The sequence below is a fragment of the Pteropus alecto genome, unplaced genomic scaffold, assembly GCF_000325575.1.
Source record: "Pteropus alecto unplaced genomic scaffold, ASM32557v1 scaffold33, whole genome shotgun sequence".
NCBI classification, from domain to species: Eukaryota; Metazoa; Chordata; class Mammalia; order Chiroptera; family Pteropodidae; genus Pteropus; species Pteropus alecto.
Window position 1 is genome coordinate 10,332,016 of NW_006435762.1, and position 23,571 is coordinate 10,355,586.

General features: G+C 35.2%; 1 protein-coding gene and 1 pseudogene across 14 annotated transcripts in view; both read right to left on the minus strand.

Moving 5' to 3' along the window:
- The window catches only part of PEX5L (peroxisomal biogenesis factor 5 like), a 199,162-nt gene that overhangs the window by 50,910 nt on the left and 124,681 nt on the right, over positions 1-23,571 (minus strand). For 10 of the 14 annotated variants that reach the window (XM_006910861.1, XM_006910867.1, XM_006910864.1 and 7 more), the window contains 4 exons: positions 21,816-21,927; positions 13,630-13,824; positions 9,921-10,044; positions 8,919-9,015 (listed from right to left, as the gene is read on the minus strand). In XM_006910861.1, the coding sequence (XP_006910923.1) occupies positions 8,919-9,015; positions 9,921-10,044; positions 13,630-13,824; positions 21,816-21,927 (528 nt within the window). The remainder of the gene's footprint in view (positions 1-8,918; positions 9,016-9,920; positions 10,045-13,629; positions 13,825-21,815; positions 21,928-23,571) is intronic. The other 4 variants (XM_006910868.1, XM_025046071.1, XM_025046072.1 and 1 more) reach the window with 1 other exon arrangement.
- LOC112479051 lies at positions 4,574-4,692 on the minus strand (annotated as a pseudogene).

Below are 23,571 nucleotides of genomic sequence, written 5' to 3' on the forward strand. Positions count from 1 at the left end.
CCTATGGGAAACTTGAATAAGCCTGGGCTCCACCCCAGACCTATGAAATAAGGATCTCTGGGGGTGAGACCTGGACATAAAGTGTTTCAAAAGTTCCTCCGGTGATTTTGAAAAACAGTCATGTTTGAAAACGACTGTTCTATAGCAGAAGTTTGCTTTTTGCCCAGCATTTACCGTCTATACAGCTCACCTGCTTTTCATTCTTTCTCCACCATCACTGGTCCTCAAGAGGACCCCGACCTCTTTCTTTCTTTTATTATTATACAGTAGCAACACCAGGGCTCACTACATGCCAGATGCTACTCTAAGTCCTTTAGATACTATAACTCATTAATGTCGACTTCATGACATTGAGGAACAGAGAGCGTGACTGACTTGCCCCAACTCTCACAGCTAGTAAGCAGTAGGGCTGGTACCTCAGGGCATGCTCATAACCATTGCACTTTATTGCTTCTCATAGGAGGCCGTGCTCATTTTAGGAAGATGCAAAAGATTTATACATGGTTGAGGGAATCAAAAAAGAACCCTTCAAGAATATTGTATGCTGAAAACAATAATAAAGTAATTATTATAAACACTTCTGAGTGTAAACCACTGTCTTAGACTGTATTTTGCTTGAACAAAGATAGAAGGTTAATTTATTAAAACATGTTTTCTCCTCCTTGATGTATTTACTGCTGTGTCCCTAGTATCTCTTGCAAGTAGTAGGTGCTTCATAAATAATCAATAAATACTTGTTGAAAATATGCTGTCAAGGAACAGATGAATGAATGAATTAAAGGTATTTCTCTCCTCTATTCCCAGAGCTAACCACGTGTTCTCAGTCAAGGCTTCCTGGCCAATCCAGGAAGCTAAGGAGAGTTTACAGGAGTTTGAAAGGAAACTGTTTTTTGTCCTGTGCCCAGAGTGGCAGAGGTTAGTGCTAGCAAAGCCCTGGTTTTAGGGTGGGAAATGGCAGCAGGATGTCCTGGTGGGGTGTCTAGTAAAGAGCAAGGCCTGTGAGCAGCCCAGGGGTGAGGCCTCTAGAGCAACACCTGTGGTGAAAAGAGGGAGAGTGATGAGGGCATACCGAGGCCTGTCTAGGCATCAGTGCCTTGCTCTCAGATGGACCAGGTTCAATGGCTATCATAATAAGCATTTTCCCTTACTCTCTGGGCCCTGTGGAAGATACTACCTGCTCCTAAACCAGACATTTGAAGCAGGGAGGAAACAGTATCCAAAAACATAAGTAAAATTAACTATCACAGGTTCTGGGGATTAGGTCGTGGACATATCTTCTTGTGGGCCATTGATCAGCCCATTATAACCCTCATCTGACACTCTTGGGTCACAATATATTTGATTAACAAATATAAAGGTGCAGATGGTTTACAACCTTTTAAAATTGGTAAGTTGTTACGATATTATAGCTCTTAGAGAAGTTAACCCCAAAGGTGATATGATCTTATTGTCTTGTGGAATGTTAACCAATCTTATATCTATCTTGGCAAACTTATTTTGGCATTTCTTTTCTACCTGGCTATATAAGTCTCTGTTCCTTAATCCTTTGCTTTTGGAATGTACTCTTTTGTCTTCCTGTTGGTTCCCTCATTAATGAAATAAACAAACAAGTAAATTTTAAAATGTGGATACATGGTAAGAAATAAACTTCGTGCATTTATATACTAATGTCATGAGTCATGAATGGCATTTGGGAGAAGAAATAGAAAGCATTAGTATTTTTGTTCCAAGCAAACTCCTTTTATTAGAGGCACTTTTCACCAGTGGAATATGATCTCTTTTTGTGAAGCCCGATCTAACAGGACTCCATTACTGTCACCAGCTTAACCTTCATTAAAGTTTTATGACCCAAGTGGATTAAGAATCAGAGAATACAAAGGGCACCATAGAGCAAAATGAAGAGGAAAATCTCTCAGGATTCTCGACTTATAGTTCATATTCTCTTTACCACTTAAAACAGTAAGTATAAATAAAATGTTACTATGCAAATGAAATTTGCTAGTACAATTACTATTTAGGTAAGTATTATTTTCCACATTGTAAGAAAGGCCTTAGATTACTACTAAACAAAGGTTATGTACCTCACATTTTAAAGTCATTAATTTTTCTCAAAGAAGCATAAGATAAACACTATAAAATATAGGTAAATACTGAATGTAAACGGAGGCAGTTTTTAAGGTGAGAATAGTAGGCAGCTAAAGATTCTGAAACTTTGGCAACTCAGCAGTATGCTCAGACTTGCTGGTTTAGGACAGGATGAAATGAAATTCAGATTTTAACACATAGTAAAGTTCAGTATTCTTTTCCACCAGGGCTTTTTTTCTTTTTTCTTTTTTTTTTATATCTAATTTCATTATAGGCAACCCTATGATATGGGAAAACACATATAAGAAATGCTTGCAAACTGCAGATATTACTTAGTATGTAACTAGAGGGATGGTAAACAAGACTATTAACACTCACAAGTTTGAGTCGTAGCTGTTTTGGCGGCCCAATAGTTATGTCAGTCGTTCTCAAGCTTTAGTGGGCATCAGGATCACCCGGAGGTCCAGTTCAAACACAGATCACAAGGCCCCACCCCTAGGGTTTCTGATCCAGGAGATGGGCAGTAGGGACTCAGAAGCTGCATTTCTAACACATTCCTGGGTGATGCTGATCTGGCTCGTCTGGGGACCACGCTCCAAGAACTTTTGCTCTAGCTACTGATATTAGGACATGGAGGTGGGACGTTGGCATTCACAAATATACTATGATGTTGGCAGTCCTTCCTTTTCTGCATGATTTTGAAAAATGTTCCACAGTTATAGCCACCTACTGGAAGTGCCTTGGCTTTAAGAACAGATTTTAATTGGTTTAAGCTAATTGGATTTTAGGGTATTAGACTCTCCAAAGAAGAAAGCATTTAGTTTCTTCAACTGTTGATTATTCCAAATGATAGGTATTAGGTGATGAAAAAGAAAAAAAAAATTAATAACTCTTTAAAGAGAATATTATATTTTACTCTATTCAAAAGTATGATTATGATCAAGACTGTGATTTAAAAATGACTATTTGTGGCAGTGGTTGTCTTAGCATAACTTTGTTGGCTTACCTCAATGCCAGTCATTTATAGCTTCTCATAAATTGCCTTTAAATAATTGCCAGAGATCTCCCACCAAAGCACATTTTTAAAAAGCTCAGTATCTTTTCAAAAGAAATTGAAGGGGAAAAGGGATCTGCTTAATTGTAGAAAAGAAAAATATAACAACTAGCAGACCTTGAGCAACAATATAACATAGTCATTAAAAGCATAGTCTCTGGAGTCAAAATGCCTGGGGCCAAATCCTGGTTTACCATTTATCACGAACTGGTCTTCTTGGACAAATTACTTAATCTCTATAACCCTCAATAATCTCATCTTCAAAGTGTATATTCACTTATAGAATCCATATAATAATTGAGTATAATAATTCATGTAAATATACACACAAAATGCCCAGAACATAGTAAGTATTCAATAAAACTTATATTTTGTTATTATTTTTCTAGTTAGCCCTTATCAGGTATGATTTTAGAAATTCATTTAAAAATATCTGTGTTTAGAGCTTTTTTGTTCAGTGGTTAATGAAGACTAGTTGAATTTTTACACTAGAACAGATAATTTAAACACTTGCCTCATTAAGATGCTCAGATTTTTTCCCCTCAATCAGTCAACAGACATTTATCATTGAAAGTACACACAAAAAGCTTATCTTAAATGTCAAGAGCAAATTCTTAGAGCTTTGTACAGGAAGGGAGCATATGGTTCCCATCTCCATCCAACTATGAAATTCTATGTTGTAGAACATCAAGGCAGATCAGTACTAATTTTGAAAAGAGGCAGTCTATTACCATGCATAACTAAAAAGTATTTTTGAAACTAGCTTCAAAAATGATCAAGAATAAAACTTAGTCTTTTTATTTTTATTTTTTTTTACCCTTTAACAATTAGCTGCTACTTTCAAATTTTTAAACTTGGCAAGCATTGTTTCTCCTTTTGGTTACCATTCTCTTATTTTTTTCACTTTGACAAGTATTTGTTGAGCGCCTACTATGTGCAAATTTCCTACTACGCTGAAAATGATCTTTCGGTATTCTTGCCTTTTTTTTTTTTTGGCTTCCTGCTATCCTTGACTTTCTACCTTCTTTGCTTACTTCCTTCTTCCATCTTTGCTTGCTTCCTTCCTAATTTGTGGCTCACTATATATGTTCAGGAAGGGAAAAGGAATGTTGATGTGGCTCCTGTACTGTCTTCCAATAAGCAAAACTGGATTTATAGTGTACTATCTTACTGTTTCTTTTAGACATAAAGGTCTTGATACTTCTTATAGTCAAACTTCTCTTCTAACTTTTTCACTGCCTCACTATGACTTTATGGATAGTAGACATTTAACCACATTTGTTGAATTGAAATAGATTGAAATGGAAGCCATCAACATTCTAAGATGAGATTGAGAATAAATTTGGCAGAGCGGGCAAAAACTTGTGTATATCTTCAGATCAGATGACAATCCTAATTTATCTTACACAGTTTCTGGAACTTTATTACAAAGTGATTACAAAGCACCTGGTATTCCTAGGTGGTCTCCCATTCAAGTACTAACCAGGCCCAACTCTGCTTTGCTTCCGAGATCAGACAAGTTTGGGCACATTCAGGGTGGCATGGCCGTAGACACAAAGTGATAAATATTCTTTAAAATCACTTAACTAATATTAATCCTATAAATATAAGTAATAATCAAGACTTGCAATGAGAAGGGAAACAGATGGTTTGTGAGTTCTCTAGGTAGATAAACTCGATGTGGCTGATATGAGGTGGGGTGTGGTTAAGAATAAGGGCTTTAGAAGCCAATGGGTATGATTTGAATGCTAGCTCCTCTCCTCAGCTGATGTCACCTTGGGAAAATTACTTCTGCTCTCTAAGATGCATTTTGCACCTGAGAAATGGGGATACTATTGATTCCCAAGATTATTGTAAGCATTTCAAATAATATATTAGAAATGTCTCATATTATACACAAAATATGTAATAAATCACAGCTATTAACATGTATTTCCTTTTTATGTGACTTCTTTAAAATTTAGAAAACGTATCTGAACTTTTATCTTAATGTTTAGATTGTTGTGGTTTGAGATACTGTGAACTTGATGGAATTATGACTATGTGGAAGAAAGCATTTGCTGTGCCAAAGTCAGCAAAATCAGAGTTACCTGATTGCAACTAAAAGTTAGAGAGTCTGGCTGCCGCACGTTCTTGTGAAGTCCAACTTAGGTTGGCGAGAGCCTGCCTTGGACTCCTTCCAGTGTCCAGACTAGCAGAAGGTGGATTCTTTTTCTTTTGCCTCACCACTATCTCAACCCATATATGGAAAAAGCTAATTTCACATCATTACCTTCTGTGTTTTTTTTTAGTTTTTCAAATGGTATCTAATTTTTCAGATTGCATGATTTCTTTAAATAATTAATGCCAGAGAATACTAATTATGCAGTTTGATTAAGTGTGAAGAAACTTTATTCTTAAATATGTAGAGAGTACATGATTTATTATTTTCTTGCCACTCTGATTAGTATATTCGAAACACTGTTTGGAAGAGACTAGACTGTTTTCCTTTTCCCCATTTTGAAAAGATAATGAGCTAACATAAGAATTCTTCTCATTGTGAACTTTCATTTTCTTTGTGATTCTGAAATATGATTTTTAAACAAGGCTTGCAAATAGCTCCTTACTTGTTCAGCCTATGATAATTTGTGTTGGCTTCAAAAAGAAAACATTTCTTGGATTTTCCTGTGAACCATCTAAGTGACAGTGGTGAGCTAAAATCGTTTACTTGAATAGTTCGCAAGTCAGTTTCAAGTTAATTTTTATACTACTTTTGATATTATCTCTATGTAAAGAGATCATATATTTAAGAGCAGTATGCTTCTAACAGTGAAAACATCTGTCTTTTACTACAAGTCGATTAATCAGTCTATTCTCTTCTGCTCCATTTGAGTGACTTAATATTTCAGATGATTAAATTCCAAATTCATGAAATTTTCCTAATTTAACTATAAACTGGAATTAAAATTAGGTGGTTATGAATTTTCTTAGTTTAGGCAAATCTTGATAAGTAAATAGGCAGTTTTTTAAAAAAGACAAATTAAGGGATAAATTCTTTGCAAATAATCAGTAACCCTCTGAAAGGATTCACTACTATTTATCTAGACAGAGAACTATCACAGTGCATTTTAAATTATGCTCTGGAGGACAATATCAGGAATTTCACACAAATTTTCCAAAGCACATTGTGTTTGCTTAATGGCACAGGGGTGGGTAAGTGGTAGGACAAAATGGTGGGATGAAATCAGACAACCAGCAGGAGAGTAGCAATCATTAGAATAATAAGATACATGCATTGTGGGTCTCCACGGCAACCAAGGACCCCAGCAGATCCTCTGCCTCCTCTGGCTCCATGTAGAACAGCCTACCTGTGCCAAGTCTCTCCCTGTTGCCCAAACGTTTTATTGCTACATAAAAGTGTTTCAAGGATTCCAGTTTATGAAACAGTACCAATTACTTTGGTCAAGTCCAAATTTCTAATGCACTTATCAAGAAATATTTCTCTAATAAATGTTATCAATTTGCTTTTTAAAAAGATACATTTAGAATGAACACAGAGGAGAAAAGAACATTTTCATGCTACATTTACAATTCATTAAGCTTCCCAGGGTTATTTGTTCTGGATGTTAGTTGACCTGTTTTCCAGCAGAGTTCTGGGAGCGGTAATGTCCACTCTTCTCTTGTGGAGTGTAAGATGTGTGTGCGGATGCTATTAGTGGCCTAGAAAGGTTTCTGAAGGCCTTCCATTTCCTTTATATCTCTCCTTCTTCTCCCTGCCACTTACTGGTTGTGGGTACATAGACAATTTTCTTAACCTCACTGTGCTTCACTAGTTTCCCTATGTATAAAATGGGATTAATGACCTAATTTAATGCATAGAGCATTCAGTAATATTTGCTATTATCATAATTATCCCTTTATTTCACCTCAGACAATATATCTCCCCTGTTAGTTTCAATATCTTATCTAGCAAACTTCATTCCACATATTTTCAGCTAGATTGTAGAGTGCATAAATATTGACACATTTCTTAAGAGATCTTTGTGGTTTTAGATCCCAGCCGTACTCTTGTACAGTATTTGAGTGAATGAAAAGATTGAGGCTAAATTTGGCCTTCTTGGCACATTTTTTTTTTAATATTTTTAATTTTTCGATTATAGTTGGCATACAATATCACATTAGTTCCAGGTGTACAACATAGTGATTCTTCATTTATATAACTTATGAAGTGAACTTGGCACATTCTTAACCATGGGGATAACCAATTATTGACAAGCTGGTTACACTGGAGTGGAGTCAAGTAGTGGACACACAGGACTGGTTCACGCTCTCCTTCCACCAGTGGTTAGCTGGGTTTCCAGAAAAAGAATTTTGACTTCATTGAGACCCTTTAAAAATATTTAAAGTGAGGCTAATAATAATTCACAGGATTATTGTAGTATTAGCTATAATGAAAAGCACATAGTTAAGTCTCTAATACTTAGTGGGTACTAACAAATGGTAACTCCTACTATTATCATTATTGCTAATACTATAATTATTTGTTCCTTAGCATGAAATTTCTTTTCATATGACAGTCAAGATCCTGATGTGTAAATACCTTGTATCACAAAATATAGTTGTGAATGAACATTCAAGATGTAATTTTCTCTTCTTTGTGTTGTTATATCAATAGTGCTACTAATGGAGTAGTACAGAATTTATGTTGTAAAATGATGGTACAATAAATAGTAGAACAAGGAAAAAGTGCTAAGCACACAGTGAATTCATTAACAGATTTCTAGCCACATCTTGGAGAGGCCTGTTCTGAACCCCTTTGAAACAACTGAATAACACTGTTGGTGAATGGATAAGAAAATAAGACCCTTACATATGCTGTCTACAAGAGACTTCAGATCGAAAGACACGCACAGACTGAAAGTAAAGGTATGGAAAAGATATTTTATGAAAATGGAAATTTAGAAAACAATCTGGGATAGCAATACTATACCAGACAAAATAGACTTTGAAACAAAGGCTATAACAAGAGACAAAGAAGGATTCATTAATCTCACTTCTGGATATTAATCTTAAGAAATCTAAAACACTACTTTGAAGGGACGTGTGATCCATATGTTCATTGCAGCATTGTTTACAATAGCTAAGATATGGAGGCAACTTGGGTGTCTATCAATAGGTGAATGGATAAAGAAGAGGTGATACATATACATAATGGAATATTACTTAGCCATAAAAAGGAATCAAACCTTATCCTCTGCAACAACATGGATGGACCTATAGGGTACTGTGCTGAGTGAAATAAGTCAGAGAGAGTAAGACAAATGCCATATGATCTCACTTATATGTGGAATCTAAAGAACAAACAAAACAAATAAAATAGAAACAGACTCATAGATACAGAGAATAAACTGACGGTTGCCAGATGGGAGGGGGATTAGATGCTGGGTCAAAAGGTGAAGGGATTAAGAAGTACGAATTGGTAGTTATAAAATAGTCATAGAGATGTTAAATACAGCGTAGGGAATATAGTCAATATTATAATAACTATGTATAGTGCCAAGTGGGTACTAGGCTAATCGGGGGTAGGGATCACTTTGTAAATTATATAAATGTATAACCACTATGCCGTACACTTGAAATTAATACAAAATAATATTGAATGTCAACTGTAATTGGGAAAAAAGCACATGAAATATAAAATAGAATACTTCAAACTTTTTTGTGAAAATTTAAATAAAAATTTGCAGATATAAATTATCAATTAGAAAAGATGAGTTCATCGAAGAACTGGATTTCTTACCTGTGTTGGAGGCACTAATTCCAACTCTGAAGCTGACTCGGAGTTTAGGGCGCTTTTCCCACCACTCAGTTCTGGCTGAGATCTGTGCTCTGAGGACCTGTAAGAGATGAAGGAAGGAAACTAATTTACATCAAGAAACAAATTCATCTAGAAACCCAGCCAAGAAACATAATTCATTTGGATCATGGAGAGACAGGATAACAAAGCTCTCACCAGAATTTTGATAAAAAGATAACTTTTATATGTTTTTATTATAATGATCATGTTTGGAATTTAAGTGGCTGAAATGCGCTAGGTGTTATTTTCTCTGAATGATTTAGAATTCAGTTCAATTATGTGCGAAAAGTAAATAAATGCAATACCATTTTTGTTACAGAAAATTCTGCTTTATTAAAATGTATTATTTTGGGGCAGAGGATCTTCTCACAAAGTGTCTCAGGTATGATTTGATCTTTATACAGAATATAAAATGTCATAAATACAGATGTAAGGGGGCAATAGGAGAATAAAACATGTTCTTTAGGAAGCTTTAAAGACATGGTAAAATTCAGGGGGCCAACTTTTCTAGTGAGCATACATAGATTACCCTTAAATAGAGCATTATCTGACAGTGATGATTAAGAAAGGCAGAAAAATTTACTTGCATAACCAGAAACATTTACTTTAACTATCATTCATTAATATATTGAATACACAATACATAAACGCATGTGTATACCTACTTTGATCAGCTTAATTACACATTCAGAAAATTATCAACAAACATTAAGTATTGAATTATGAATCTACCAGAATCCTTACTGGCTGGGTTTTTTTTTTTTTGACAATTTAGATGAAATAATTTAGTTTTAGAAGCAACAATAATTAACATTGATATATAGGGAGTTATACAGTATACCAAGTATCTGGATTGACTTAAGTCACTGGCTAGTTCAGTACATGAGAGAAAAACCCATACGGTTAACACAGATATGGCTATATTCTCATATTAAAATATCTTACCATAAGAGTTCTTTCGATCCAGTTCTAGATGAACATGATTTTCTCTCTGCCATTGGATGACTCTTGCTATTTCGATCTCCATGAAACTTAACATCATCCCATTTTTCCAGTTGTGTTTGAATATCTAGTAAGAAGACAGGAAGGGGGCAAGGGAGACAAGGAGAATATGAGGTGCAAGAGAGAATTAGAGAGATTGATTAAGATTGAGAAATGTTATAAAAGTAAATATTGCTCAACCAATGTTTTTAAACCCCAAGACCAATTTTTTAAGGTCACATGAAAGTTAAAACATGTGCAGCTAAATAAAAATGAGACCTATTAAGAGAAATTAGATTGCTTTTACAGTTAAACTATCAAGTTATTTTACCTGAATTTATTTCAAGAGCTATATGTGCATTCTAAATTCTGTATGAGTCCATGGAATCCCACTGGAATGAGCATGTAGAGTACAACCCTATTGGCCTCAAGCTAAGGCAGTGGCATGTTTCTAGAAAGAAATTCTGTTTAAAGAGATAAGCCTTGCTATAAAAGGTGAGAAGAAACTAGAGCACATTTCACAGTTTTTATATAGACTGTTTAATTCCTCACCAAAGGAGGGAATTGATAATGGGCATAGAGATTGAAAGGAGGCAATAAAAAAGCTAAGAGAATGCTAGAACAATTTTCTTCCCGTGGCTTAATTTTTACAGATAAAGAACATGGCTGCATTCTCTCTTGTTAACAAGTGTGTGATTGTAAATAAACCATTTAAACAATCTTGGAGTCCAGTTTTTTTTCATTTATAAAAAATAGGTTTGCAATCTGAGTCCTTCAAATTTCTTTAAATTAAATATTTTTATGACCTCTTACATAGGACATTTTCTCAAAAGCAGAGACATTACCATTTCATTTACATGTATATTGTGTTTTATTTTAACGTATTTAATAATATATCCTTATACAAATGTATAAACTTCATTCATTCTTTCATGCAATTGAATGAACCTAGAACACGTTGATGATGAGGAAGTATTGAAGATAGTTATAAAGTTTTCCTCCAAAGAGACAGACCTCAAAGAGAAATAGGGCAGGGAAGAGAGGATCCTGTATATGCAAGTGGTTTGAAATATGTATGGGTTCTCTTTCCGTTCTTTATCCTTGGATGACCTCATCTACACCCATGACTGCGATATTCATTCATAGGCTTCAGACTTTCAAATCTCCGTTTCCTGCTCAGCAATTTTTCCCGTGTTCTATCTAGATCATTTAACAGTCTACTGGACATCTCCACAGAGAAGTCTCACAGTTTTCTCAAATATAATAGGTTCAAAACTGAACTCAAGAGTTTCTACTTTGACTTCCTCTTTCACTCCTTCCTCATCACAGAGTTTGGCACATTCTATATGTCTTCCTTATTGGTATACACACATGTACTCAGGCCACAAATCCTGTTTTAATTTTTTCTGAATTTGTCTCCTTATCATTATCTCCACTGTCACTATTTTAGATGTCTGTACTGGTCTCTCTGCCTCCATATCTTTCTCTATATATCCACCAGAAAGAATTTTTCTAAAATAGAGTCTGTTGATGTCACTTTTATGTGTATAACCCTTCAACCCTGCCTTCTTCCAAAACTTAAGGGTGTGGCATCCCCAAACTCCAATTATCTGACCCCTAGTGACTCTCAGACTTATTTCTCACTACTTGAATATTATTGCAATACTTGCATTTGCTTGAAAAGACATCGTTTTGTGTTTGTCTATTTGTGTGTGATCCTTTTCTCTTCTGCATCGGAAATGCCCTGCCCCTTTCTTCCCATGTTTCTCTGATCCATATTTTTCAGTTGTCAAATTCCTACTCATCCCACAAGACTGGGCTCACATAGCACCTCCTATAAGACACCATCTACAACCCCCTGGATGGGCCAGGGGCTCTGTGAAGGTGCTCTTGTAGTAACTCACCTGGCTTCCCTTTATTCAGCACATACAGTACAGTAGTCCCTCCTTATCTGCAAGAGTCCCTGTGGATGCCTCATACTGTGTGTAGTATTGAACCCTATATATATTATTTTTTCCCGTATACATACACACTTATAATAGTGTTTAATTTAAAAATTAGGCAATTTCATGGATAGAAGATTTTTTCTTATCACAGGTTTTAGCAATCTCAGCATAGGATTTTTTTTTTCTTTCCTTAAGTTTAGAACTTTCAACTTTTCACTTACATGAACTTTATGGATTTTTTTTTTTGGCATATCTAAATTGCAGCATCACTATTCTTGTGCTTTGGGGCCATTCTTAAGTAAAATAAAGGTTATTTGAACACAAGCACTGTGATACTGCAACAGTCAATCTGACAGCTGAGAGAACTACTAAGTGACTAATAGGTGGGAAGCATATACAGTGTGGAGACACTGGACAAGGGATGATTCACATCCTGAGAGGAATGGAGCAGGACAGCTTGAGATTTCATCATGCTACTCAGAACAGAACAGCATTTAAAACTTATAAATTGTTTATTTCTGGAATTTTCCATTTAATATTTTCAGACCGTAGTTGACCACAGGTAACTGAAATCTTGGAAAGCAAAACTGCAGATACGGGAGGCTACAGTAGTGCATATTTTATTATAATCACTTAATCATTTTTCTATCTACCCACTGGATTGCAAACTTACTAAGAGAGAGTATGTAACTTAAGTAAGACAGATAGCCGATATTACTTATCTTTGTATTCCTAGCACATGGTATAGAACGCACTTAGGTATTCGGAGAAATGTTTATAGAAGAAATCAATGCATTAATTCATGATCATCTAACATATGCATATTACAGGCTAAGCAATTTCAAATATATATCCCTTTCAATCTTCACAACCTTATGAATGAGGTAATAATATGCTAATTTTATGTATAAATATACACACATACATATACGCATACACACTAGACAGTCACAGCCTGGATGATACATGTTCCCTCTGCTTTCTAAAATATCTCTACCTTTATTTGTCCTGAAAAAGGAGAGCTTAATTTGACTGGTTCCATAAGCTGAGATTAAGCTTTTCTTTCTCACGAAGATATAAAGTGGATAAAAATAAGGGCTTTGAAGTTAATTAGAGCTAGCCTCAAATTCCAGCACTTCCTCGCACTGAGATCTTGGGCAAACCATTTAAATTGAAAACCTGGTTCCTCACATATTTCAAAGAGTTGTGGGGAATTTATGGGCCAATATATGTAAATAATGTAGCACAGTCCTAGACATAGTAATCCATCAATGAATGGTAGCTGATATTATTGTATGGGACGTATCTCCATGCATCTTACTTATTCCTGTTCTGGTTGTTCCTGAGCCTTGTGTTAGAGTTGTTTGTGTGCTCTCTCTCTCCCTCCCTCTCTTTCTCTCTCCCCCTCTACACCAAATGCTCCTAGAGAGCAAGATTTATGTCTAATTTTTACTTGTAATTCCAGTGCCTAATATGGTGCCTGCCATCTATCAAGAACACATGACCTGTGGGTTAAATAAATAAATGAACAAATCCACATTAGTTATGCAAAGCTGAGCTCCACAACTGCCATTTAATCCAAACACAAAAGAAGTGTGTCCTGCCTAGTTTCCCACATGGAATTGATATTTTCTACTCCTTTGCCCATGGTTTTAATGTCATTTGTGGAACCTCCTTGTTATATCTAGGCAAGGGTGAGCAGCAGCGGACACTAGCTATTGCCTCACCTAAATCTAAGGATGATGTCTCCGGGCCTCGGAGTGTCTGGCCCCTTTGCTCAGCATCCGCACCGATGAGGTCAGATCCATCAGCCTTTTTCTTGAGTGATGAAGTTTTTGATGAGGCCTCCAACTTTTTGGCTTTGGTTTGGGTTTGAGAGACGGGTTCACTCAGGTCAAGGAGATCTAAGCCTGTAGTCAATACTATGAGAGATGAAAGAGGTTAAGATAAGCCCACTCAGTGCTCTGTAATTGTTTTTTTTAAAAAAATAGGTTTCAGTTGGGTACAGAAGGATTTTTTTTGTGTTTGTGGTGTAGGTTAGAAGTACCAGATTAAGTTAGCTCACCATTGATTTACAAAGACTGTTTGTATTTAGAGGATGTGGTTTGCTGCATGTTCTCCTTTATTTGCACGGTACAAATCCACAAAGCAGGACTTGGACTCCCTCACTAGTGATGAAGTTTTGAATGAAATTAAAATGAAAAAATTGAATCTGAGTTCAGGTACTATTTACTTTATTGCTTTGCTTTATTTATAGAGAGGTTATTTTAGAGTGCAGTTTTTCCAAAGAGTCAATCTATCATTTTCAGAGATATGCTTGCGAAACAGTTATGAGGATAATTTGGTAAAGTTTCTGAATGTCTTTGTGTTTTAATTTTGAACGACTAAAGTAAACAGAGTATAAAGGAATGTTGTTAATTATCTTTTATTTAATTAAGCAGTTCAATCAGAATGGCTTGCTGTTTGGGCTCAACTAGAGAGGTGTTTTATAATCCATAGTTGATGAATAGGTACACATGCTAATGCCTTTTCTGTTTATTATGCAAATTTAAATTTCAATATAACAAACCATAAAACGGTTAGACTTTTACTTCCTAGCAGGTTGATTACACTGTATTATACTGTAATGAAAGCAGATAGAATAATCTGTTCAAATGCAAACGAGGCAAATGAGAATTAAAAAGGCAAGCTTTGAAACTCTCCATTCTTCTTTCTCTTACAATGCAAGTAACCGGTGTTTGGCTAGCTCTTTGTGAGAAAGAAATGGAAGTTTCCAATTAGTGAAGGTCCCTCCAGCCCTATCTCTCTGCCAGCTTCAGCAGCTGAGAGGATGGCTACTGAACTGGCCCGGTGGCTTCCTGGACTAGGATCTCTTCACCCAGCTAGCTTAGGAAAGCCACCAGAGTGACAGAGAATTTCCTGTGTTAATTAACCCTTCCAGGCACTGTCTACACGACTACATCACTCCTCCTATTTGATCTCCCAGCTTTTTCTCTTGGTAAGGATTTTTGTTGATATTTCAACTCTCTTCCATCTGCTTCCGTCTTGCACTCAAGGCAGGGTTGAGGCTCAACTGAACTCACAATCAGGATTTTTTTTTAGTACTGCACCGTCAGTCCTCCTGAGCTAAGCAGTCCTGTGGGATCCTTAGGATAGTGTGTCAAGCTTTAATCTCAATGATCCTGTTTTCTGATTTTAATTGCAAAGCACAATGGTTGGATGTAGATGGTGAAGTGGAAAGACTTGGTTCTACCACTGCTTAGCTGTGCGACTTGAAGTAAGTTTCTTGACTTCTCTAAGTTTCAGTTTCCTTATCTGAAAAATGTGGAATTAATAGTCAGTCTTTTAGGTATGATACAAGGTATGTGGAATTAATAGTCAGTCTTTTAGGTATGATACTAATTTGCAAATCAGATGTGTAAAATGCCAGGAATCAAATAGTTACTCAACGACTGTTATTTCCATTCTTTGGTGGCCAATGCATGATGCTTTTCTTTTCCTTTTTGTTGATTTATTTTCCCTACTTCTTTCTATTTCAGCCAAGAATCATATCCATACACTGACAGAAAGAGGAAAAACCACCGGTAATAAAACGGAGGATGATACAAAGATATTGATTTTATAGAGGATGTTATAAAGTAAATTTATCATAAAATGGACCGAAAGTGTCAGTTTATCTCATCTGAGTCTTCCTGAGAAGATGGGAGCCACTTTCCAATGCTAAGATGCTCTGAGATATAAAGAGTGCTCTGTGGCTAGCAAGTAGTTGAATGAGTCGGGGGGAAGAAGTGGCTTTCAGAGCAAAGCCACCTGGCTTGATGCCTACAGTTTAAGCATGTCACGCAGCCAAGATAGGCGAGGATGCCACACATTTCATATCTGAATATTTAAACAGAAATTTCCAGGCTACTGTTACGTTGACAGGGATTCCAGGCCCACTATGATTTCTTTATAATAGAAGGAAGTGGATAACAGTCTCTGAATGCCATACATGTCTTTTTTACTAATTGTACAAACAATTAGGAATTAGTCATTTGCTCCTACACTTCTTTTAGAAGCAAATTATACAGGACTTGTCTACTTGTATATAGGAAGTACATTTGTAACAAATAATAACTAGTGAGTATTAATTTAATTCTATATCTGCTTCTCACCATTCAGAATAAATAAATTACTAAAAGAGTGAATCGAGAATTCACACTTGGCTCTGAAACGTTCCTTCCTCCTCCAAACTGTCCTCAGCGCTTCCTGTTTGTTTTGAGCTCTCTTTTCCTTTGTTCTTTTCCCAGCAAATGCAAAACAAATGCTTGGCATACACAAAGGGCCTTATTTGTTACCCAGTTGATGGGGGTGGCTTGAGGGTTATATGGAAAGCTTTGAAGCTGAGAGGGAACATGATTTCAAAAGCATAGAAGGATGGATGGAGGCTTTCACTTTTTGGAAGAAGACAAATTAGATTTTAGTGTATGTGTGTGTTTGTGTGTGTGTGTGTGTGTGTGTGTGTGTGTGTACTTAAGACTTAAAAATAAAGGGTCTCACTATTCCACATGGGCTTCGAAGATAGCATACCTTGGCTCGGAAGGGGGTATCTGCTCTGTGAATTTTCTTAACCCTATTTAAAAGATTCTCTTAGGCACATGAAGGTTTGGATTCCAGAATCTGTGTGTTTAAATTAAGATAACACCTATTATAGTGGTTGTGAAAATATGTATGTGAAAATGTGTGTGAGGTGTGTGTGTGTGTGTGTGTGTGGTGTGTATGTGGAGAGAGAGAGAGAGAGAGAGAGATTTGATTAGACATTGCTGTTGTTGGCTTTGGAGGTGGAAGAAGGGACCACAAGCCAAAGAATTCCAGGTACCCTGCAGAAGCTAAAAGTAAACAAGGAAATGAATTCTCTTCCAGAGCCTCCAGGAGGAATGCAGCCCTGCCTACACTTTGATGTTAAGACTGCTGAATTTCAGATTTGTAAGATAATAAATTTGTGTTGTCTTAAGCCACTAAATGTGTGGTAGTTTGTTCCAACAGCAATAGGAAACTAATATAGCTGGTAAGACCTTGTCCACACCAGGATTCAAACATAGGTTCTGTCATTCCCAGGCCCAGGTTCTTCCCTATTCCTCTTTATACCTTTCTTTGGACTTGAAGGCCATGTGCTGACTCTATTGATGAGGCTTTCATTATTTTTTATTTAGCTCCCAGTTATTTGGCAGGTTGGGTAGTTTGAGACATAATTTAAATAGTGGGCAATTTCAGAAACTTTCTGGGGGGTAGGGTGGGGTTGAGAATAACTTAATTTCATCAGATGGAATTTCCTGAAGATAGAAGATGGAATATATTATGTAAGTATTTGTTTCCATCTATCTCAAGGAGACCCGATTGATGATCACAACCTATTGAGCTGGAAGGCTCTCACAGGGAATTGAAGATGTTTATGAATACTAGATTACTTGGGCCCTGGGAGGTGAGGCTGTTTAAAACAGTTAGAATAAAATGGCACCTACTATGAAGCCCTGATTTGATACTTCTATGGTAAGCACAATGCCATTCACACCACTACAGTATAACAAGACTCAGATTTTTAGGAAATTTCTCTAAAGGAATAAATCTACACAAAGCATTTAGAGAGGTCAGATCATGGCACAGCCTTGACTGTTGCAGTCACAGAATGTGTCACAAAGGGCTGGTGGGATCTCTGTTCTGTTTTGTAAGCTACCCTGGCATCCCAGAAAAGATAATATTCTTTAACATAATGCCTATAAAACAAAGAATTTTTAGGAAGAATTTTGCCATGATGAGAAATAGACTTAAATTAGACTTAAATAATTCAACCAACTTTTGCCTTTTGTTGGAATATGTAATTAAAGCTACTTCTTGAATTCCTAAATTGTCTCTAGAGGAATGCCATTTGGTTCATGGCTACTTGGGCTTCATAAATATGTATTTTGCAAATATTACACTTATTTTGCAGTTAAGATATTGAATTAGGTTCAAGGACCCCTGCTTTTCTTGCTCTTTAGAAGAGAATCTTTCTTGTACTTTGATATATATTAGATTTTTTAGATTACAGACAATTTATTGTTGCAAATTTTTAGTAATTATTTGTCCTATAATATAATTGCTATCTTAAAATATCTATTGTCTAGTTACTTTCAGAGCATTTGATATATGCGTCTATGTGTAATATATATTTGCCATTTTAAAATCAAGGATATTAGCAGTAATCTTGGCCTACCTACCATCTATTAATATAGTTTGAGAAGATCAAGGAATTATCTATCTATCTAGATTACAGATGAATTAAAAATAATTTAGGATGTCAATGGCAAAAAAAGGGAAAACATCCTTATTTGATTAGCTTGAAGTTATCACTGAATGATCAAAAATTAATGCTAGTGTAGAAACAAAGTCAAAAAAATAATTGAAATACTTAAGACAAAAATTATAATTTAGAACTTTTATGAGGCAGATGATTGATATGTTTTTTTAAGGGTAGTAGAGAAAAAACTCATCATTTGACTGACTTTGGAAGGGATAAATATTTCCTATATTGTTCACTTTGTGGTAATATATATATAAGAACTACATTCCTTAAACATTTAAGTAAATGTCAAGATGGGGGCACACGGGTTTTATTAGCTTGAAGTTATCACTGAATGATCAAAAATTAATGCTAGTGTAGAAACAAAGTCAAAAAAATAATTGAAATACTTAAGACAAAAATTATAATTTAGAACTTTTATGAGGCAGATGATTGATATGTTTTTTAAGGGTAGTAGAGAAAAAACTCATCATTTGACTGACTTTGGAAGGGATAAATATTTCCTATATTGTTCACTTTGTGGTAATATATATATAAGAACTACATTCCTTAAACATTTAAGTAAATGTCAAGATGTGGCACACTGGCTTTATTTTTTCATTGGAAGAAAATGCCAAGTATAAATTCCTTTCATCTTAAGATAAAGTTGTTCAAATTTATGCTTGATTGACTTGGTACAAACTCGAAGCAGAATTTCTCTATATTTTACTCCAAGATTGTTTAATATCCATTCTTTAACTGTAAAGATGCACATAATGCCTGGAATGTCATAGATAATACTCAATGACTGTCTTCATTTCTTAATGTAATTTCATTCTATTCCATAAAATGACAATGTTCCACTTAAAAATTACGATTTTTTATTAGACATTTGGACAGAAAATGATAACTCAATTTTCTGCCCAGAAATCTTAATTATAAAATTATTGGACCGAATTAGAATTCTTTCCAAGGTGTTTGAATGCTAAAACTTTTCCTGTTTAAAGATATGTCATGATGTAAATTATGTTGCAAATTGAGATATAAATTGTGGGTTTTATAATAATTTTTAAAAAGAACTACATATTTTAGGGATTAAAAATATAGTGTTTCTGCCTTGAGATATGCTTTCAAGATTAAAAAACATACTATCAAATGAGAATCTTCCTTCAGGATAAAAATCTGTGTGACCCAGATGCCCTGAATGCTGAGGCTGAGAAAAGAAAAATGCACAGCCTCAAAATACCATTTTTTTCTGACTCTCTACTTTGGAGGATGTTATGGATTATGTCCTCTCCAACCTCATATATTGAAGTCTTAACTCTCAGTACCTCAGAATGTAACTTCATTTGGAAATAGGGTCATCGAAGATACAATCAGTTAAGATGAGTAGGCCCCTGCTCCAATATGACTGATGACCTTATGAAAAGGAGAAATTTGGATACAGAGACAGACACACACACAGGAAGAATGTCATGTGAAGATTGAATTTATGCTGCCACAAGCCAAAGAACTACCAGAAACTAAGAGAGAGGCCTAGAATAAATTCTTCTCAAGCATCTTCAGAGGGAGAATGGCCCTGCTGACACCTTGATTTTGGACTTTTAGCTTCCAAAATTGTGAGACAATAAATTTCTGTTGTTTAATCCACTCAGTTTGTGGTATTTTGCCATAGTATTTCTAGGAAACTGATACAGAGGTAATAATGTAGGTATTGGGATCGCAAGAAATTACATATTTTTTTCCTCCAATATGTCACAGTTCTTTCTGCTTTCTTCTGGCATGTAGTTCTCCAGTTTTCATGTTAGAAAAGCCAAGGTGAAAGTAGCTTTTGAGTCAAATATTAACGTTACTCTCTCTGGTGGGCCTTCCCAAGCGACTCGGTTTTAGCATCATTTAGAACTGGGAAGTTCAGAGGGTACTGGAATCAAGATCTGATAATTCTATGCTGTATAGCTTTTCCTAGAACAGTGGAAACTTCTCAAGGCATCCAGTTCTCACGGATTTTTTCTGCAATTAAAAGCACAAGGCTCCCCTGTATTCTTCTGTGGGTAGCTCTCCAGTTTTAAAGGGGTGAGTCCCAGTTTCATAGATAAAGAGGATGAATCTGATCTAATAGTATCTAAATTTGCTTAATTCTCTGACTAAAATGTAACAAGAACAATTTTATTTGTTTGATTACTCAAAGTGATAGCTGTATTTAGAAAACGATGGCTTTGGTGTGATACAAAGTTAATGCACTTGAAAAGGGAAGTGTTGGGTATACTGTTTTTCACTTGGTTGCTAACAGTAATGGTAACACCTGTGGAGGTTTATATGGTGTTAAGCACTTACCTAGATTGTTTCATTTAATCTTCTTAAGTAATCTATGAGATATAAATCTTACTATTATTATTACTATTACTCTTATTACTATTATTAGATAGATAAGGAAACTGACTAGGTAAGCAATTTGCCCAAGGACACAGAGCTTCTAAGTGGCAGAGCTAAGGTTTGAAATCACAAAGTTTGACCCCAGAGACTGCAGACTATATTCCCACAGGAAAGTGCCTCTATCTTGTATCAGTTACTCTTGTTGTAATTTTTAGCATTTTTTTAAAAGTCACAATTTCCTTCACCTGTGATTTGCTTCACTTACTTAAAAGTATAACAAAAATGTGCCAGGCAACAAACAGCAAGCTGAGGACATGATGGGGAAATGGAACGAAGTTAACAAGACGGTATGTGATTATCATCTCCTTTCTCCGTTAATTTCTCTCCTCAATCCAGTATAACCTTTGTTCTCTGATTCTGAAAATCATTTTTTCATTCTTATCCGAACAACATGCCTTTGAATGTGAATGTTGACTGAATAAAATCAATGCAGAAAAGCTGTCTCTGATATAGGAGGTGAAAATTAGCTTTTGAGTCAAATCTTATGTTGCTCCCTCTGGGTGGGCCCTACCTAAGTGACTTAGCTTTAGTATCAGTGAGAATTGGAAAGTGCAGAGGGTCATTCATACCAGTGGCATCCTGCATTCACTCATTGGATGAATATTTATTAGCCTTTATACAGATGATCGTTTACTGTTTGAATATGTTTAATTCCAGAATGTTGAAATAAATTGTTGCAAGAGGAAGCAAGTAACACAATTACATGACAGAAAAATGAAATTAGCTCTATAATATCCCAAGGCTCTAGGACATTTTAATTGTCATTTTAATCTACTTGAAGGGGCTGCCTTCATTTTTACTTTACCAGACTTTTGTCATACAAAGTATTCCCAATCAGAACTTGAAAAACCTTACACTGAAACTGATGCTTTTGTTTTGAAGATTTCCTAATGTGATGTGACTTGAGATGAGAAGATGTAAATATGAAAATATGCATAGAAAAGTGATTCATTGACAATAGTGGTATGCTAATGTTCAGCAAAATTGGCTGGGTAATATATATCGTAGTTCTTACAGTATAATGTAAAGTGATTTATTGGCTCACATTGAATAATATGTTCTAAAGTTTTATTTGGTCGCAAACATTACTCTCCACTTAAAATGCATTGTAGAAAGAAATATGCATTTTACTGTAGTAAAAATTAACTCTACTCGAGGATTAGTTAAAAATGAAAGAATTACCAGCTGTGTTGGACGTTACTGGCCTTGCTATTGCCTCCGATTTGGTTTCACAGAGAAAGTCATCGATGGAGGGACTCAGGAGGGGTCTGCTTTCTTGCTGTTCATTCACCAGCTGAGAACAAATGAACAAAGGTGTCAAAGGCTTTGTTAGACTGCAGAATCAGAAGAATTAAAATGCAGCCTTGCAACAAAATGAAAATAGCAAGCCTACAAAAAAAAATCAATCAATCAATAAATAATAGGGTAGGGGTAAGGAAGAAAAAAAATACTGAGGGATGGGGAAGGAGGCTTTTAGCACTGTCAACATATTTTCGATGCAGCCAACTTTAATTTTTAAAGCTCAAGCCTTTTTTTTCTCCTACAACAGTTTTAGAAGTATTTTCTAATTTCAATATGTAGAAAATGACACCTATTGAATGTTCCTAAAGGCCAATCCCATTCTTTACTTGGACAATACTGAGACCTTGGACAATACTTATCGCATAGTGTTATGTGGTAAGTACACACACACAGGTCCGTGTATGGGGATAAATGCTCTCTTTTCTCTCTTTAAAAGCTCAAGTTATCTACCGACACACACCCTTTTTTACGTTTTCTTGGAATGCTTTTGTAATGCATAACAAATAGTTTTTTGATAGAGTACAAAATATTGCTATATTAACTGTTATATTAACTGCATATCCAGTAGATATGTTTGAGAAAATCTATATGTAAAATAGATTTCTATAAATTCAATTACATTTTCCCATTGGCTTGTTCTCTAATTTCAGAAATCTTTCAGTTTGATTTTTAGTAGGTCTCTAATTATCAGTGGCAGCCAATTATTTACTTTCGGTTATTCTGTACCTCTTGAATTTCAACTTTCTTAAGTCCTGTTTCTATTATTAAGGGAAAAAGTACACTTATGATACACAAGTGGTTAATTCTTAAATTATCTGTCATAGTTTTCATGAATTTTTACATTGGCCTTCCTTAAAATGGGCATGGCCATCTAATTTTCTACTTATAAGAAAAAGACATGCATAAAAATCTCTAGAATTTTAAATACTTATTTGCAAGGCTGTATTTTAAGAGACATATAAAATAACAAAGTGTTTTGGAGTGTTATCAAATCAAAATATTTTATGTGACTAATCACTTTAACTTCATTATTTCTTTAACACAGTGTCAGTGGTATAATAGCTTAAAGCTTATGGAAGATGGCAAAATACCTAAATAATTAGAAATGTGGGAAGAAAAAATGCAAAGCTATTATTGCTGAAGGAGGAATATGGAAACATTTAGTGATTATTTGGGGACTGAAAACCAGAGGCACATTTGGTACTTTTGCATGTTCTTCCTATTACCTAAACATGGATAAACCTCAGATCTTTGCTAGAATTTAAGATTTTGACATAGAATTGGTCATTTGATTTTCACACATATTAATTTGTAGATGTTATAGAGGAATGAACATTGAGAATGCTCATTTTCTTTTAGTATTTAAGTTACAGTGATAGAAATTTCTTCAGTTTTTAAGTCAAATTATTCAAGGTCTATTTTGATCTTCACCTTTTCGGGGGGGATGCTCCCTTTACCTGTGAGTGAAAGTCTGAGTCCCTTTGCATTTTGTTTTCAGAATTTGAACATTATTGGGTCTCACTCATCCTATTTATATTAAAATACTTTTTAATGTTGAGGGACTATGAGTCTTTCTTGTTTCTGGAATAAAATATATTTGAATTTTTCTAAATGTCATGGTCTATTTGAGTTGAGG